The sequence below is a fragment of the Sesamum indicum genome, linkage group LG8 (genome assembly GCF_026168435.1).
Source record: "Sesamum indicum cultivar Baizhima isolate 11 linkage group LG8, ASM2616843v1, whole genome shotgun sequence".
Classification (NCBI taxonomy): Eukaryota; Viridiplantae; Streptophyta; class Magnoliopsida; order Lamiales; family Pedaliaceae; genus Sesamum; species Sesamum indicum.
Genome location: NC_142664.1, coordinates 30,719,660 through 30,738,602, shown reverse-complemented (window position 1 = coordinate 30,738,602; position 18,943 = coordinate 30,719,660). Strand labels below are relative to the sequence as shown.

Here is an 18,943-nt window from a genome sequence, read left to right as displayed (position 1 = left end):
AGGAAACCTATATTTGTTCTTGTCTTTAATATATTTGTAAATAATTTCAAAAATTTATGGCATTTTAGTGGTATTTTGCGCTAGAAGACATTGGTAGAGCAGACAACTAAGAATTGGAACCATATTCTTGGTGGGAATTCTCTCAACCTCTGGAGGAGAAATTTGTCTTGCTAATAAGGAAAAGCCAGTTTTGATATTGATGTAGTAAACAAATAGTTCAGCAGTAATGGATATTTATGATGTAGAAATATTTTCATAAAATTGTTAATTATTGGACAAACTGTACTGCTTGCTTCTGACATGCATATATACTATGATGTATCAATTTATTGCAATAGTTCTCTTCATTTTTCTTAATTCTTTTTTTCCGTATGTATCTTTAAGAAATAAATTCAGTTGCGTGGTACAGAAAAGACGCGAATATGTGCTAGAACGTACGATTCATTTCATATTAATATGAAGAAGAGAATAGAGATTGGAAGGAATGGATGAGCTGCTTTCCTCCCAAGAATTATCAGTACATGATATGGATTAATTGTAATGAGAAAATTAACTATTCATAAATTTATAGATATGGACAACTTTTGTCCAATATCAGGAAAATAAGAATCACTATATACTATGATTCCAGAATTAATTACTGCTGTATTATATATATGAATATATAATCTTCATGGTAAGGAGAATTCATCATCTCTTTATTTCCTGTCTTCATATTATTTCTCCATCCTGCATGCCAACAAATAATAATATATAATAATTACTAATAGATCATGTAACTACGGCATGCATGGCATTAATAGTTCATGCAATCTTTACATAATAATCCTGGAAAAATATAAAGAATGCTTATAAGAATGATCAAGAGCACTATATATACTCGGTAAATGTTACTACCAAAATTGCAGGTGAAAATGCTGTATATTTTAAAAGATTACACCTTTTTGAGTAATCTTTTCTAAGTAGCTTGATATTTATAACCATAAGATTCCAATTCAAAGATTTGAGTTTTCATCGTGTGGGTAGTTGGATAACTACGTGTATATCTCCTGTGCCCTGGTCCAGGCCCCGGCCCCGGCCCCCTCTCAAGAAAGGCCTTTTGTGGCGATAAATGAACCTACCTTGTCTATGTTGGGAATAGTTGTACTATCTGGTAATTGGTTCTTTATCGTATTGAAGCATGTATAAAGAAAAATAAACGTATGCTAAAAGGTCGTCTACCATGTCATTTAAGTGTGTGTTAGTCGGGCATGGCACGTACTCCCATGCATGGAGGGCTAGCAGCCTTTCCGCCCCATGCCCACATATGATTGAATGATTTGATCGATAATCAATTTCTTAGGATTAGTTTCACCAACCCGAAGAAATTCATTGCCCATGAATGCATGTTTGGTTTGGTAGTCGACATGCATTAATACAAGTTAGGAGGGGTTTTGGACATGTGCATGTAGCTAATATTTGAGCATCAAGGCCATGAAAATATGACTACAAATAGAAGCTGTCTGGTGACATCTAACCATACATTATATACCTTTGTGTTCAACCAGTGGTCCTGTAGGGGAATGGCACTTTACCACTCTCAATGTATTTGATATCCTCCACAAGGATTTCATAATGCCTTTTCACCTCCTCTGGGGTTCGACCTCCCACGGCCCTGGCCACATTGGCCCATCGGTCCGGGGTGTCCTTGTCGAAAATGGCTAGAGCCCTCTCAAAGGCTTTGTTTTCTTGGGCAGTCCAAGTGCTGCCTGCTCCACGGCTCATCGAGCTTGATGCCATTTGAATGGAACAGTGAATTCGTATACCGAATGCTAGCTAGAAGAATTGAACAACAAGAAGAACAAGAGGAGGACTTAGTGTATATGATGAGTTGAGATGGTGTAGAAGAGGTGAGAAATGGTGGGCTATTTATAGGCTCCATCGGTGGAGGGGTCGAGGTGGGGTCGTGCCAGTTGGACCTATAAACTTGCAAAATCTGAAGAATTTTAGTGATTTGTCTCCTTAAGAACCACAACCTTAAAGAATCTCTAGCTACATATATATATATATATATATATATATATCCTTATGACATTGTTGTCAAGTCTCAAAGTCATGATAAGTTAATCTTCATTCTTAATTTGTTGATCTTGTTTTTCCTAGTTCAGATCACATTTCTGGAAGTGGTGTTCTTTCATCATGTGAATGTGACTGACAGAAATTGTAGTTTTCAACTAATTATATTGGTTTACAGGACAACCCGATTTCCCTCTTCAGCATATTAATTCAGGTTATCAGTAACCAGTGATCACATGGTTGGTTTACTGGGATGGCCTAATTCCCTTTCGTGTTTATATTAGTTACAACTTCAAGGACAAGCATGCATGCCACTAGGCAAAAGATCTACTCATAAAAATCTACAAAGACTCAACAACTTTAAAAGCAGTATATGCTACAAACAGCCAGTTGGTTGAGGTGATTGTCACACGTTATCATCGACACCTTTCACAATATCTTACCAAATTGCATAATCAGCTACTGTGATCATGGATTCAAAGATTTGTCCCTGTGTAATAATCCTGCAACCTTCCTCGTTCATCCGGAAAGAAAAGGAACAATATAAGAAAAGAGAGGAGAAACAGATTCATCTTATTCAGACACTATTCGGGGTGGCATTAGAACAATTCAACAACATAATTATTTTCATGAAAGGCTTTCTTATCGTCTGTGTACTAAAGTTCAGTCGAGAAGTTGTTTTGGATGGGTTTGGTTTTTCTTCTGTGCTGTTTGGTTCTCAGCGGCATTCCAAGAACTCACAGCTGTCTCCATACGATGATTGTTTTAGTTTTCTAGTCCAGAAAAGTTCAAAAAAAATCAGCTACGTATGGAGCCTGAATTTCTTTTCTGAATCTTCCCAAAAAAATCTAAGATATATTACCATTTAAATGTGAACAGTTAAGCAGAGACAGAATGCAGATACGCATTTTTTTAAACATCTGCTAGGCTAAAAATTGTAGAAAAAGACTCTATTTGCTTAGCAGCCAGGAAGTTCATGTTGTCGTTGTGCTTACCAATAGGTTCCAGGTAAAATGCATCAAACAATTTTGTAATTATGGTCATATTGACAGAATAGATTTGAATTTACATTGGGAGGTTGAGCTGTGAGAGTCCTGTAAATCTTTGTTTCTCTTTCTTGGCCCATATGAACAGCTAGTGAAGGTACCATAATATTCCTGCTGGCATCATCATACATGCAAAATACATGGACAACTGAATCAATTGTGTCCCAGAAAATTTTATTTTTTATTCTTCTTCCCTTCTTTTCTCATTCTTTTGGGCTTCTACAAGAGTACTATTTGTAGTTGGGTCGACTTTACTCTTCATTCCATTTGATTCTTGGCATGGAATCTTGGAAAAAGATCAAGGAAGATAAGGTCTTTTCCTCTTTCCAGACGGAGGTCGTTTAAGTGATGACCTTAACATGCTTGAGATTAACCGGCCTCAAAACCACCATATATATATCTTTGACGAGCGTGTCAGAAAAGGATGGCCTTAATGTTGAAAGAGCATGCCTGATGTGTTTAACATAAGTATCATATGTGCAGGGAAAGAAGTTTTAGGGCACAGAAGAATTTAAGATGCTGAGCGTTTATGCCATTGATTCTAGTTGCAAGTTGATCAAGGGGTAGCCCCCAATTTTTGGTCCCATTCTCAGCTAAATTCCATATATGCTTGACTCATTTTTGTCTTGCATTACATTCTAGAATCCACTAAACTTCTTTTGAGAATGATGAGTTTCAAGATACCTCTTTATCACTACAATAATCATGATCAAGAATCTTATGACTTGGAAACATGGTTCTTGGCTTAGACGGACAGCCGTTCTAATGCACCATCCCAGTAGGCAACACACAACAAGAACATGGGATCAACATTAATTCAGAGAAAATCTTGCGACATGGAGAGGGATTGCGACCCAAATGGACAAGTTGCATTATGCCTTAAAACTTGAGAGGGGCTCCAACGATAGGCTAATTGCGGTCCTCCAATGATTAGGTGAAAACTACATGTGCATATTGTCAAGGAATCTCTACGTAGGAAAGTGTACCTCTCCCAAGAATTTGAAGATGCAGCACACTACGTATAAAGATTTGGAGAATCCTTGTCACTGTGTCTATCTTCCATGGAAAACAACATATGCATGAATCCGTCGTTCATGCTCCGAATTTATCAAGTGGTCCTCCTCACAAGTTGGAGAATCTGAGGGACCTTATTTTACATACTCCAAAAGGGCATAATGTATTGGATTATGGCTCTACAAATAGTGACACAACCATTTCAAGAATGCTTAAATTCTACTTAAGAAAAGTTTGGTACCAAGAAATAAAAAGCACAATATTCCCATGTGCAAAAAGGGATAAGGGCAACTTTTACCATATACAGAAGCTATGTCGTGGAGGTTTGTTTTCGTTTCGTATCAGTGATTCTGATTTACGCGACGAGGAAAGAGCTGAAATCGGCTTCCACAGATGATAACCTGTATGTGGCTCGTGTAGAATTGATAAGATATGATTCCGATCGTACCACACAAAGGAAATATATGTGTTGAGGATAAGAAATGAATGAACACTTTTTATGTTTTGTGAACTGTATATGGCCTTTTCTGTTGTGTTGTGTTTTCCAGTGGGAAAAAGAAAATTCTTGGACCCAAGTTGTTGAAGAAAAGATATTACAAGGCTGATAACTTAGTATGATCATTCAAGTAGTAAGTGAGGCTCTTTAATTCTTGATTGTTTTAAGGTCTGACATATATATGAATCATTACATTGTGAGATGTCTGAGGAAATTAATATGTGTGAGAATTTTAGAGTTGTTTATGTTTTCAAGTAATGAAAGATGCATGAATTCTTGCATGGGTGGTTCTCTCTGGGGTTTGAATTTTACCATGTTTGCTAGGATTTGGCTTAATTCAGTTGATGTGTTGAGGATTGTATGGTTCCATAATTGATATTTATGGAGTTTGAATATTGCGAGGATGACTTCAAGGGAACTCTTCATATCATTCATTAACGTTCCTTTTTTTCTTTTTTTTTTTTTAAGAGAAGGATCAAATATATATTAGTTGTTACACTAAAAATAGGGACTAGTACACCAACATCCCGGGTTTGGTATAATTACATATAAATCTTTCTATAATTTGAAAAATTACATTCATTTATTTTTCTCTAATAAATGAATCACATCGTTAATCAAAATTCACTGAATTTACTGATATTAGCTAAAAAAATGAATAAAAATCTATATCGTCTCTGTTGAATTATTATTGACTTATTGTAAGTAAAAAATTATCCTTATACATCTTCACACGATAATGCATGTAAGGAGATATATCATCATCCCTATGATCAGAAAAAAATCGTTTGACCTGCAATAAGTCATTAAGAAGCCAATTAAGGGTAAATATGAGTTTTCATTAATGTTATATTAACATATTTTATGAATTTTGACTAACGAATGGATCGATTTGTTGAACATAAATAGTTTAAATTTGATTTCCCCAACATCAAAGAGTTTACGTGTTATTACACTAAATTTAAAGAGAAGGAGTTGTACTTATAAGTTATACCTTATGGCCACCTTTACTTTGAGTTATTAATTGGGATATCTCACTTAATCACCTTTAATTTTTTGTTTACTTTATTTTGGATCGGCTCGATATTAGTAGTTAAAGCCCGTTATTATAGTTCATTATGACTGAATTGCATTCTAAAATTATTTATACTACTTAAACTCCATCAAGCCAAGTAAAGATGATCTAAAAATATTAATTAAAAGGAAATGGAATTACCAGCCTAATCCTAATGAAATGATAATCAAAATCATGGGAGTGGGGCAGAAGCAAATTGGGGTTTGTGATTGAAGTTCATCGTAAACGGATGAAGCCCATTACTTCAATATTTGAGTGGGCTACACCCTCTGGGCCCAATATCTCAGCCCAACTGAGTTTGGTAGTGCGTTTCTCTTTAAATATTTCAATTCTATATCCCATTGATTGAATTGACATCATCTTTTTAATCATATCCATCTTGCTATGGAATATTAAAAATAATGTAATTTAAATTGCATCATTTTTAAAATTATAAGGTGGTGAATTCTACTTCTTTTTTTTTTACAGGATTTCTTTTGTATTTTTTTCATTAAGACGGGGGGGGTATTTAATCGTAAAAATAAATATATGTGTATAATCTTTTACGCCATTTGTCCAAATCACATACATCCTAAACAAAATATCTCATATTTCATGAAAAGCATACTTCACTATGTCTCATTTTCATTTCTCTTCACTTGGATCATTATCACAGTTTTATGTACCCCTAATTAATGTCCTTTGACACAAACAAACAAAGCTTTATAAATCCTTCAATTACCAATCAACGAAACAAAGAGAATATTGAAATTCAAGGAGAAAAGTAATGAGGAAATTCTACAAAATTAAGGGTATATTACGGCCACATTCACCAGGTTTAATATAATTATAAATATTTTCCCTAATTTTATCCATCTAAATTTTTTCAAGTTTTTTTTTAATATTTTAATTTTTTTCAACAAGAATAAAATAATAATATGAACTTCACTGATCAGGAAGTATTTATATCTTATAAATAATAAAAAAATATTTATAATTATGTGGCAGCTGTAATTTAGCCTAAAATTAAACCTAAATTGACAAAAAAATTATAAACAATTAGACGTTTATTACTACATAGAGATAGGAACAGGAGGGAGACGGAGTAACAAGAAACCAACGTCACCCTAACACCACTCACTTCTCAGTTTGTTTCAAGGTAGAGTACTAAAGACGGTGATTAGTTCAAAACAAAACAAAACAAAAACCTACTAATTAAATCCTACCCTAGTTCCTCCAGTTTCCGTTAGAACCACCCCTAGAGTACCCACGCTCACCACCATAACCCCCGCCACCACGTCCACCTCCGTAACCCCCCTCCCGCCGTCCAAAGCTGCCTACTCCACCGCTTCCATATCCGCCTTCACGACGGCCGTACCCACCCCCAAATCCTCCTTCACGGCGGGGCCCACGGAATCCACCCCCGCCGCCTCCACGGGACTGAGCCTCATTCACTGTGATGCTGCGGCCGTCCAGGTCCTGGCCGTTCATGGCCTCGATCGCGTCCCTCATCGACTGCTCATCCCTAAAGGTCACAAATCCGAAACCCCTTGACCTTCCAGTCTCGCGATCGTTAATAATCTGCAAAAACCAAATTATAACAAAAACATTTCCTCAGAACTAACCAAATCCATGCTATATACATATATATTGAACAATATTCTCAACAAATAAACTGAAAAGCTATAATTCGATCTTCGGCCCTTTGGTGAAAAAGATGAAGACAGAACGTACCTTTTTCACTTTTCAGGGAGGTAAAATAGTAACAGTAGTAACAGTAACACTAGTAACAGTAACAGTAGTAACAGTAGTAACACTAGTAACAGATCAGATCAGATCGAATCGGGCGGAACCCGATATCTGCGACAAACGGACCTTCGAGTCGAGGACTTCTCCATATTGAGAAAAAGCCTGCCCAAGGGACTGATCGGTCGTGCCCCACGCCAAACCACCCACGAAACATCTAAACTCAACAGCCGCCGCTGCCATTGATTACTTGACCGACAACTTTTTTCACGAGAAAATGGGAGAGAAAACCAACCCGTAAAAGGTAAAGAAACTCGTCGAGCTGCAGATGGGATAGGTGGGGGTGAAATCGTGGGTGTATATATATATACATACATAGCTGGAGATGCGTAGGTTTAGGCCGCCTGCGCGCACCGCGCAATTTTAGCGTTATAGTTCCAGCCAGCCGTCGCTAAACCGTTCAAATTCATTCGTTTTTTCTGGATATGCGGCAACCAAGCTGCGAATGCTACTGCTCTGTAATCAATAAGATATTTTTTCATGTGGGCCGATAGTCACCTCCCAATGGGCCCAATTGAAGAAGATTATTTTACCCAGGCCCAGCCCAAACACGCTCAGGTTTCAATATAGACCATTAGAATAAAAGTTAACTGGGCTTAGTACAAATAGAAATCCAAAAACATCAAAACTTGGGCTTCCAGCAGGCCCACAAGCCCCGTAGCCTCCAGTTATTCGAAATACTATAAATACTAAAATAAACTGAAAAAACATACTAGATTCTGAATATTCACATGCCTAAAAGCAACAAATATCCAATAATACATAACAAAAAATTCGATTTTATTTCATTCTCTCCCTTAAAATAAAATAAAATAATTCTTACTTTCTTATATAGTGGTTGGAGTTATGGAATAATCTGAAAAGAATGTCAACTCGATTATTAGTATAATCACAAAGTCATAGTTTTAATTTTGAATTGGAGCACCAATATTCAACAATTATGAGCTACAAAGTTGTTTCGTTTTCATTTATTGACCTTTGTTGTATAATTATATGATTATATTTGGTTTCAATTCATGCTACTGTAATACTATAATCCAAACAATTTAATTTCTAGACATAGACTAAGCTCAATCTTGTATTTAAAATTATCTTCAAACTCCTCAACGATATGCACAATTCAGTTGACAAATAACATCTTCATCCTAATACTATAATAATGCTCAATTTGACTACTAGGGTTTGCTACCCTTTTCTATTTTTATTTTTATTATTTCGCAATGCAAGAGGAAACTCAATACTAACAGAAATCAAAGTTTGGAATAATTGACTTTTAGGACAAAGATTAGTTATGTTGAAATGTCAATATTAGGAAGCCAATCCGACTTGTTTGCGACTTGTACATGTTTAAATCATGGTACGAGTCAAATTTGGATTTACATATTTATTTTTCTTGTCGTTTTAGGTACCTGCTGTTAAGTACTTTGTTAATTATTTAATATTTGGATAAAAATAATTAAGACAAATATTGAAAATTTGAACCAAGAGATTCTTTATTTTGAAAAAAAAGGAATTATTATTTATTAAATATTTTTGTATCTAATTTATAGTACACTATAATAAAGTGTAGTAAATTTATTGTAGTGATGAGTTGGTAATGATTAAAATAAAAAAGTAGATGATTTTCTTTGACGTAAAGAATTCATCCACAAAATGTAGGTTGCCATCAATTCAAGTTTGGCTCAACTCATAAACCTTTCATTCCAATGCCTTCTTCTACCTAATCAAATTCAAACACAAACCTAAAATATAAATCTTAAATAAGAAACAAATAATATATATGTATATATATAAATATATCTATTAAAAAACTATTCCCTCATTTAAATTTTTTAAAATAAATTATATTAACTTATCTTTATATTAGATCTAATTACACGAGCACCCAAAACCTTTGCAAAATTATATAAGTACATTTTTTGAAATTGTATTTGTAATTATAAGTACACCCTCTACTTAGTAGCAAAAGTTTTATACAAACAACTCTCAGGACTGTACTCATAATTTTACACAAAGATTGAGGAATTTGTATAATTAAACTAATCTCATAGGACGTGAATATAATTAGTTTATCCAATAGTGTAGTCATTCAATCATCATGGAAATAATTAGACATGAAAGAAAGAAAAAGAAAAAAGGGATGGGAGATAGAAAGGGCGATACATAGCTTAAAAGAAGTGATGAGCAACGGTAATGAAGAGCCCACGTGTGACCCCTTATGTTTCTTTCTAATCATTAAATAATCATCAAAATCGCAAAACACCATCGAAGCTGAGCTGAGCAGCGTCAGCAACCAGAGTGCGCTTCATGTTCCCTCACTTGTTTCCCATTTCATAAAACAGTCGCAGTCGTCGTCGTAGGCTTTTGTAGAAATGTTCAAATAATATCTTAGTTTAGATTTGGAGATTGTATTCTTCTACACTGTACAACCCCCTCAGCCTCACATAGTGAAAGCAAGTGGGACAACTAAGCAACCGCTATATTCATTAACTTTTTCATTTCTGTTTTTTTTTTTTTTAAATCGTGTTTTCTGTGTCTAGTTAATTTTGTTGTTGTCTATACCTAACTATTATTATAAATTAGATGTGATGATTAATGGCAGCAGCTAAGATTAGATAATAATGGACTTGACTCAGAAATCGTGTTTTGTGTTTGTGTTTGACCACATCATGTTATTAACACTTTTGTGAATGGCCATATAGCCATAATCCATAATCATAGTATTCTCAACACTCTTCTTCCACATATAGATAGCCTTACATTATCATTTATTATGTATGAAATTTTCATTATAAATACTATTTTTAAATGACATAAATTTAACTGATTACTGAGAATCGACATGACTTTGAAAACTTTAAAGACAAGATGAAATTAAATAATTCCGTTGGTGCAATAAAATTCTTCTGAGGTTCAACTATCAATAATTTCAATAAATTCAAAATATCTTAGATATGTAATTATAAATAACTATAGATTTATAATGAATAAAATTGTAGAGAGAGAGAGAAAGAGTTTTACATGGACGTAATTCCTTGATGAAGTTGTAATTTCAAGATACTGACACTCTACCTCCTACTTCCATCATTCCCACCCCACCCTCCCACAAACTAATAAATAAATACACGACTTTCCTTAATAAAATTTAAACTAACAGAAGAAGAAAATTACTTTTTCGTTTTATTAAAAAATACATATCATCATACAAATATTAAATTTAATTTCCCACAAACGACTTTGTATTTTCCCAATGAATATTTATTAAAAATATATTCTACTTATTCTTTTTTCTTCGTTAATAATTACTAAAAAAAAGGTTTGATTGATGTGGATGTGGTTGTTGTATCCACCAAATTTCCATTTTAGTGGAAGCTAATTATGAGCTTCCAAAATTCCTCCCACCCCCACCCCCAACAATTTCTCTCAACTTATTACAATTTAATCCAACTCAACTTCCCTATATATATTAATAGTTTTAATTAATTAATTGATTAATTATTCCCAATTCCTTTTACTTTCCAGCTTGGCTTTTAAATGACCCCCACTCTACTACCCTTTTTTCCATATATTTAATTTATTATCTACTCAACATTATTCTCTTTCTTCATTACACACACCACCCATTCATTCTGCTTCACAAAATTGTTATTTTTTTTTTTAATTTGAGGATATAAGTTTTTGCACATCAACAAAAGCAATTTTCATGGTGGAGAATATGACTTATTTAACCATAATTACGAGTCATACAAATATTTTAACCATAGTCACAAAAAACAATGATTGAATATTCATGATCGATGATTATTTATATTTAATCATGATAATTAAATATTACCAACAGCTAAGAGGTACTTATTCCCAAGTTTAGACAAATTATGATTATCCTATACATTATAGTTGATATGTACTCTTTCTAAATTTAAAAAAAGTACCTCTTCATCACTCGCATCCTTTTCACCTTCCTCCCACCAACATAATAAAACAACTCTATATACAAATATAATGAGTTGTACTTGTGATGCAACATAATTATTTTATTTTTTCTTGTCCTTCAACTTAATATTCCATAATATTTTTATATACGCATCAAAATAAAATTTCAATTTTGTCGATTAAATGGTAAGATTGAAGTTTTAAAATTCTTTTTAATTGTGATTTTATAATTATATGCTCTTGTATGAAAATTATTAATGTAACATTTAATATATAAAATAATACAATTAATATCTTTTATTTAAACTTTTTCGTCCACAGTTGATGAGAATTTCCTCCATAAAAAATACTTATATATATATATTATACGAACGATATTTAAATCTCCCCCTTAATTTATGTATGTATGTATGTATGTGGAATTAATATAAGGTGGTGTGTCCAATAAAATACAACACAATTATTCATTGATTCGTACCAAAAGAGTTGTAAAATTGGTACAAGTTATTAGTTATTACTAATAAACAACTCATTTACAACCTACCATCTCTTTACTTTTAATGCGTTTCAATATTATTTCATTTTTGGCTTATAATTGCGCTATCCAATTTAAATTAAATTTCAACTATGCTGATATAGTTCGAGTTTGAATATATTTATTTTTTAAGTTTGTTAATTTTTTAGTTTTTTCATAATCATAAATTTTAATAAAATAAGTTATGTGCACGGGAAATTATTTTTATTGATTTTTTTTATAAAATCAATTTAAAATATTGGATTTTTGTTACGTGAATTTGGTTGAATTTAAATATCAAATAATCATAAGAATTGAGTTTTATTATTAACAAAAATATATATGATCCACATTGTTTAATTTGTTTTACCTCAATTCATGTAAGAGAAATCTCAACGCGGACAATTCACTCGATCCTGTACCTGTCCATATATATTACGCACATTGGCTGGGATTTCCGGCGGTCAAAAAGTCAGCACCCGCCGGAGTCAGGGCAACACCACCTATCCGACGTCGTTTCTGGTGATATACACTCGTCCCGCTCGACGGCGTATCTGCCTCCGCCGGTGAAAGTAAAAGGGCAAAGAAAGACTGAAAGAGCAGAGTCGGGCTCTTTCTTTTTTCTTTTTTTTTTCCTTTATTGGGTTATTATTATAAAGAGTAACTTCTTACTGCGCACCATTGTTTATTTTAGAGAGAGAGATGGAGACTGGTCTTCCCTTTCTCTCTCTACCACCCTCCATTACTCCTTCTACTGACTATTCTGCATTTCAGTAAGTTTTCGCCCCTTCTCTCCACCTAAAACCCAATATTCTTGACTTTTTTAAAAATCCCTTTTCTCTCTCTCTCCTCCGTCGACTGAACCAAACTGAAAGAAAAAAAATTAGGAGAGAGAAGAAACAAAAAGAATAGAGTTCTGAAGAAAGAATCAAACCGGAACTTCTTCTGATCCACTTTTATTCATCATTCATAAAGGTATGCTGCCCCAGAAAGTTTATTTTTTCCCTTTTCTTTTTTTTCCTTGTTTGTAGCTTTCTTGTATCTCCGGGCAATACATAGCAAATTCGTAGCACCAAGAATCTTTGAATTCTCTGAGTTACAAACGTCTGTTGTGTGTAAATGTATGCATGAATGTGAGGGGGGTTCTTTGTGAAGTTCAATGAAGTTGCGGCAGAAATGGTGGATCGGTGGAGCAGGATAGTTTTTATTTGTTCAGCTTTGTTTTTCTTACTGTTTGGTTGTACAGTAGAGCAGCAATTCTTGGTCTCAAGGCAAGAAAGATTGGGTTTGCTTCAGTTAAGATCTTCGTTAGGGTTGAGGGCTAAAGAGTGGCCTATAAAATCCGACCCGTGCACTTCATGGGCTGGTATCCAGTGTACCAATGGCAGGGTTACAGGAATCAACGTTTCGGGGTTCAGGAGAACAAGGAGGGGAAGTCAAAACCCTCAATTTTCGGTGGATGGCCTCCAGAATTTGACCTTCTTGTCCTCATTCAACGCCTCGAATTTTGCACTTCCGGGGTCAATTCCAGAACGGCTAGGATTGCAGCTTGCCTCACTTCAAGTGCTTGACCTTAGGTCTTGTTCGATTAGTGGTGCTATTCCATCCACTCTGGGCAATTTGAGTAGTTTAGTTGAACTGTATTTGTCTAACAACAATCTTACTGGCGAAGTTCCATCGAGTTTAGCCCAGTTGGTTGGTCTTTCTGTGCTTGATCTTTCGCAGAATTCACTCACGGGGTCGATACCGGGGAGTTTTCGCGTTCTTGGAAACCTTACTTTGCTGGATATGTCTTTGAATTTATTGTCTGGGGTGATTCCTCCAGGAATTGGGGCATTGTCTAGGTTACGATCCTTGAATCTTTCTCGGAACAGTTTGTCCTCTTCGATACCCGCCCAACTCGGTGATCTTTCTAGTTTGGTCGACCTTGATCTTGGATTTAATTCACTGTCGGGGTCTGTGCCTCTGAATTTGAGAGGTTTGAGAAACTTGCAAAGAATGATGATTGGAAATAATTTCCTTTCAGGACTGGTGCCTGGTAATTTGTTTCCTCCTTTGACTCGGTTACAGTTTGTGGTTTTGAGTCACAACGGTTTCACTGGTGATTTCCCGAATGTGCTGTGGTCAATTCCCTCATTACAATTTCTCGACGTGTCTGTAAATAACTTTACTGGTGTGCTGCCCGATGTCAGTTCAAGTGTTAATGCTAGTGCTGCAGTATTTAATATTTCCCAGAATTTGTTTTATGGAAATATTACACCTGTAATACAGCGGTTCAGTTTTATTGACATGTCGGGAAATTATTTTGAGGGTCCAGTTCCCGTTTATGCACGTGGCAGCACATCTCTTAGTAAGAATTGCCTCCGAAATGTGACTAGTCAGAGGGGCGCGACAGAATGTGCCTCATTTTATGCTGAGAGGAACTTGGTATTTGATAATTTTGGGGAGCCAAATGCTACACAACCTCCTCTTCCTCCAAAGTCCAACAAGAAGAGCCACAATACAATTATAATTTTGGCTTCTGTTCTGGGAGGTGTGGGCCTCATCGCATTTGTGATATTTACCATTGTACTGCTGATTGTATGCAAGCGAAAGAGAGGCGCAACAAACCAAAGAGGTATTAGTGTGGGCCCTATTCCTGCTGGTGGAAGTCCTCCACCTCCCGGAGTATCGTTGAACTTTTCCAGCTTGGGAAATGCATTTACATATCAGCAGATCCTCCGAGCTGCAGGTGAATTCAATGATGCAAATCTAATCAAGCATGGCCATTCTGGCGATCTTTTCCGTGGAATACTTGAAGGTGGAATTCCTGTAGTCATAAAGAAGGTTGATTTGCATTCATCAGTCAAAAAGGAATCATATATGTCAGAATTGGAACTCTTTAGCAAGGTTTCCCATCCTAGATTGGTCCCTCTCTTAGGGCATTGCTTGGATAATGAGAACGAGAAGTTTCTTGTTTACAAACACATGCCAAATGGAGATCTGTCCAGTTCTTTGTTCAAGAAAACAAATTCAGATGACAGTTTACAGTCACTGGATTGGATAACTAGACTCAAAATTGCAATCGGAGCTGCTGAGAGTCTGACCTACCTACACCATGAATGTACTCCACCACTTGTTCACAGGTAGTATTATCCTTATGTTTCCTTTGAGTTCTATCTTCCTTAACACCTAGCTTTTGGTTTTGAGGTGATTGCCTGATGGATTCTCCTGTTGGAAATGCTATTATATAATAATGCTAGGGGCTATTGATTAATGAGCACTAAAGGAATTACAGGAAATAATATTATGTGCCACAGGCTACAGGGTTTAGTTTATTATATTGCTCCATGCAAGGAAGATCATAAACACGGTGTACTTGTTGCAAACACTAATATCCACTCATTGGCATGTGCATTTTGTTTTTTCTTCTGTAAGCTAGCTGTTTGACAAAACATCTAGCAAGAGAATACTTGTATATCTGATATATCAGTTTCATACTCCTGGTTGTTTCATGGAACTGCAGATGCAGGCTAACAACAGATATAATAACATAGGAATGGCTGCTATTGGATTTCCCATACCATTTTAGGTCGCTAATAAGGTGCCTTCTGAAATTTATTAACCTGACCCTGGTATTGCCTGCTTGAACATGGACAAATAATACCACTTAGGATTATTACATTTAAAAGTAAGTATAGATTTTGTTAAATATCTTATTCTTGTCTGTGCAATTGTTTCTTCCAATCCAATTTTATATGGCGCTCATTTATGTACCCTTGTTTGAGTTAATCCATTCTCTTGATTGTATTTGGATTAATTCAAATTTAAGAAACATTAAATAGGAGAGATGGAGCATTAGAATTCTATTATACAATTTTTATTGCAACACTCTCTCAGTGAAGTTCATGCCTAATGGGCTGGAAATCAAGAGTTTCAATTGCAATACAATTGATCATTATGAATCTCCAGTGAAATTCCTAGTCTATGCAATTTCTTGAGATCTTCCGACTTGATAAAGTCTGCACTGCATTTATTTTGGCCTCCCCAAAACAATGACAATTCTATTCCTCTGTTATTTGGTATTTTTGAAGGGATGTTCAAGCCAGCAGCATACTTCTTGATGATAAATTTGAAGTGAGGTTAGGAAGTCTGAGCGAGGTTTGTGCTCAAGAAGGTGACACCCATCAAAATAGGATTACAAGGTTGTTGCGGTTGCCACAGTGAGTATTTGCTCACCCTGACTGCTGAACATATTTATGCTTTACATTTATTTGGATTGGAAGTTAGGGAACACGGCTTCTTACCGCAGTTGGGGTTTATCTTTGTAGAAATAAACTGGCAGTCACAACTCCCTGATGTATATTTATCATGGGAGGTTACATCTTTTTGATGTACTGTGGGAGAGGGACACCATTATAAATTTTATTATTTTCAAGTCATTGTTTCTAGCCTGTGTCTTATAATCTAAACTTAGGATAACTGTTATGATCATGATGTATGCGGAATATTATTGTTGTACTACTTTACTTCGGTTGTGACCTTCTGTTCCCTCTATTATGCAGGGCATCGGACCAAGGTGCTTCAGGTGTGTCTAATTTCTATCTACGTATTTTTTGTGTTATTTTTTTCCTTTGTCTCTCTAACTTCCATGCTTAAGTGCTGATAGTTATGATGGCCTTAAATATAAACTATTAGGATAACCTACCTTGAAGTATGAGTGTAAATGCTTCTTCTTCAAATTACTGGTTATTACATATCCAAATTTGTGGGTAAAGGTTGGATAAATATGCTGCTTTAAGCTTATGAACAAATCATTCTTCTCCTGTCGCTGTCAAGCAACTATCCATTGGCTAGTTCCTTGCTTCTGGTGGTTGGCTTGGCAACAGAAACCCCAGAAGCCCCCCTGTCTGCACAATACTCAGCAAAATGTTAAAAGAGCGTGATGTAATCCTTTTTCATTGTCTTCTATTTTGTCTACCCGAAATAAATGCGATACAAAAGATAATTTTTGTTGATCTCCATGAAAAGTGATTTACCAAAGAGTAACTATTTTCGGGTTCATGGAGTTAATAGCTCAAACAGAAGGGTGAGTTAGTTATTGTGTTGTATAACATGCAGAACAAAAGCACATATAATTAATAAATCATCTTAACCATCATTTTAGCACGTTCCACATGCTCTACCACTCGTGTTGATAAATGCCATGCCATTTGGAGTTGGCTTGTACTAGCTGTGGAGAGGAATTGATGCTATCTGTGTTTGAGATGGACTGTGTCAAGAAAAAACATAATTGAGAATTTTAGCTTCTTGATAGATAATTAGATTTTGTTATTTAATTTTCTTTTTCTCCTCTATTATTATTATCGTTGTTGTAAGTTGATGCTGTAATAGAGGTGGTAGCAGGGATGTTGGGTAATAGCATTAGAGCAGCAGCTATTCTAGCTATATCTCCTTGAGATGATGTTGTACTAAAGTTGGTAGGAAGATCAAAGCGATAGGCTGAATACATTTCTTGTTTTACCATCTAAATCTTCTTCTGTTGTACTGCCCAGGTACGCCTAATGCAACATGTTCCTATGACGTATATTGCTTCGGAAAGGTTTTGCTTGAGCTTGTAACTGGTAAGCTCGGCATCAGTTCGTCCAGTGATGCCACCATGAAAGAGTGGTTGGAGACAACATTACCTTACATCAGTATATACGACAAGGAACTCGTCACAAACATTGTGGACCCATCATTAATTATAGACGAGGATCTCCTGGAGGAAGTATGGGCAATGGCAATTGTTGCTAGGTCTTGCCTGAATCCCAAGCCTACTCGTCGGCCTCTAATGCGGTACATTCTCAAAGCTTTGGAAAATCCTCTTAAGGTGGTGAGGGAAGAGCACACGAGCTCTGCCCGGCTTAGGGCCACATCGTCTAGAGGGTCGTGGAATGCTGCTTTGTTTGGCAGCTGGCGGCAAAGTTCTTCAGATGCCGCGGCGGTGCCAGTTGCCCCAGCTCATAAAGTTGAAGGAACCAGCAGTTTCAAACAGTCGGGGACAACAGGATCCCAAGGAAGTGGCCAAGTTGTTGATGGGAACGGTCATTCATCGTCAACCAGACGGCATTCCAAGGAAATCTTCCCGGAACCATTGGACGAGCAGGATGTAGAGAGAGCGAATGGGGTTTAGACGGAAAGTGATTGACTGTTGTTGATTCATTGCCAATAACTCTACATTTGGATGTCTTCTTGCTACTCTCCCTTGTACATTCTCCTCTACCTTGGGGTGTTGAATAGCAACTCTGCTCCTCCGAAGAGAAGTAGACCTGAAATTGAATTTGGTGAACAGTGAGAAAGAGTTATTTACAGGTTTTAAGAGACCTTTCATTTGTTCTTTAAGTCAACTGAAGGGGTTAGATTGGATTGGATTAGTGGTGGTTCTTTGTGCTTCTCTGATTGAAGGCTTGTTTACAAGCTACAATTTTTTTTTTCCTTGTGTAATTTACGATTTTCTATTGGCCCTCTGTGAATTGTAAATTTTCATATTGGCGCGGTGTTGCCATTCGGAAAGAGAAAAGAACAAAGCTATATTTTTCTCTATACAGATCCATTATTTTTAGAAAGTGTTGAGATGGTGGTGATTGCTTATGTTGGAGTCTTTCTTGGATGTAACTTAAATACAAGGTTGGTGATGGTGATGGTTGGTTGTATAAGTCATCACCTCTTTCAGGTTTATGACAGAGAATTGAAAAGTTGATATTTTTGAAAGAAAAAGGGTGTTTACATCCCCATTCAATGCACAGAAGCACACATCCCTCCCGACCAGAAAACATCATTCATACCCCTTTTGCAATTGGCAGCTCAGACCGACTCCAATAGCAAGCGCCACACACACACTGCTGCACAACTTCAAAAACAATAGATATCTACATGTGTTATTTGGGTAAAAATAACAAGGTCCCACCGAGATTTGAACTCGGGTTACTGGATTCAGAGTCCAATGTCCTAACCACTAGACCATGGGACCATTTATTACAGAAATAAGATATTTTGATTCCCGT

The 18,943-nt window shown here is 35.8% G+C and overlaps 3 protein-coding genes and 1 non-coding gene across 5 annotated transcripts; 1 reads left to right on the top strand and 3 right to left on the bottom strand.

Annotated features, from left to right (window-relative positions):
• Nucleotides 1–425: 425 nt before the first annotated feature.
• LOC105169642 (transcription factor RADIALIS) lies at nt 426–1,891 on the bottom strand. The gene is made up of 2 exons (XM_011090097.3): nt 1,532–1,891; nt 426–729 (listed from the first exon to the last, which is right to left on the bottom strand). The coding sequence occupies exon 1, from the start codon at nt 1,777–1,779 to the stop codon at nt 1,540–1,542; it is 240 nt and encodes a 79-aa protein (XP_011088399.1). The 5' UTR covers nt 1,780–1,891; the 3' UTR covers nt 426–729; nt 1,532–1,539.
• A 4,823-nt stretch (nt 1,892–6,714) lies between these two features.
• LOC105169641 (glycine-rich RNA-binding protein GRP1A-like) lies at nt 6,715–7,922 on the bottom strand. Its single transcript, XM_088883102.1, has 2 exons — nt 7,541–7,922; nt 6,715–7,246 (listed from the first exon to the last, which is right to left on the bottom strand). The coding sequence occupies exons 1-2, from the start codon at nt 7,652–7,654 to the stop codon at nt 6,893–6,895; spliced, it is 468 nt and encodes a 155-aa protein (XP_088739228.1). The 5' UTR covers nt 7,655–7,922; the 3' UTR covers nt 6,715–6,892.
• A 4,506-nt stretch (nt 7,923–12,428) lies between these two features.
• LOC105169640 (Leucine-rich repeat protein kinase family protein) lies at nt 12,429–18,505 on the top strand. 2 transcript variants are annotated; one of them, XM_088884105.1, is made up of 4 exons: nt 12,573–15,043; nt 15,992–16,120; nt 16,463–16,485; nt 17,453–18,505. In XM_088884105.1, exons 1-4 carry the CDS (start codon nt 13,095–13,097, stop codon nt 18,070–18,072), a joined length of 2,721 nt encoding a protein of 906 aa, XP_088740231.1. In that variant the 5' UTR covers nt 12,573–13,094; the 3' UTR covers nt 18,073–18,505. The 2 variants fall into 2 exon arrangements, with proteins under 2 accessions (XP_088740232.1, XP_088740231.1); XM_088884106.1 differs by lacking the exons at nt 16,463–16,485; nt 17,453–18,505 and having other exon boundaries at nt 12,429–15,043; nt 15,992–16,124.
• Nucleotides 18,506–18,837: 332 nt separating this feature from the next.
• On the bottom strand, nt 18,838–18,909 carry TRNAQ-CUG (transfer RNA glutamine (anticodon CUG)). The gene has a single exon. It is a non-coding gene; the product is annotated as a tRNA-Gln (tRNA).
• Between the last annotated feature and the right edge of the window lie 34 nt (nt 18,910–18,943).

Excerpts from the sequence above, each read along its gene's own strand:
- LOC105169642 (XM_011090097.3), bottom strand. The coding sequence starts at position 1,779 with ATGGCATCAAGCTCGATGAGCCGTGGAGCAGGCAGCACTTGGACTGCC.
- LOC105169641 (XM_088883102.1), bottom strand. The coding sequence starts at position 7,654 with ATGGCAGCGGCGGCTGTTGAGTTTAGATGTTTCGTGGGTGGTTTGGCG. Across the intron at positions 7,247-7,540 it reads GAGAAGTCCTCGACTCGAAG|ATTATTAACGATCGCGAGAC; the intron begins GTCCGTTTGTCG and ends TGGTTTTTGCAG.
- LOC105169640 (XM_088884105.1), top strand. The coding sequence starts at position 13,095 with ATGGTGGATCGGTGGAGCAGGATAGTTTTTATTTGTTCAGCTTTGTTT. Across the intron at positions 16,121-16,462 it reads AGGTTGTTGCGGTTGCCACA|GGCATCGGACCAAGGTGCTT; the intron begins GTGAGTATTTGC and ends TCTATTATGCAG. Across the intron at positions 16,486-17,452 it reads ATCGGACCAAGGTGCTTCAG|GTACGCCTAATGCAACATGT; the intron begins GTGTGTCTAATT and ends TGTACTGCCCAG.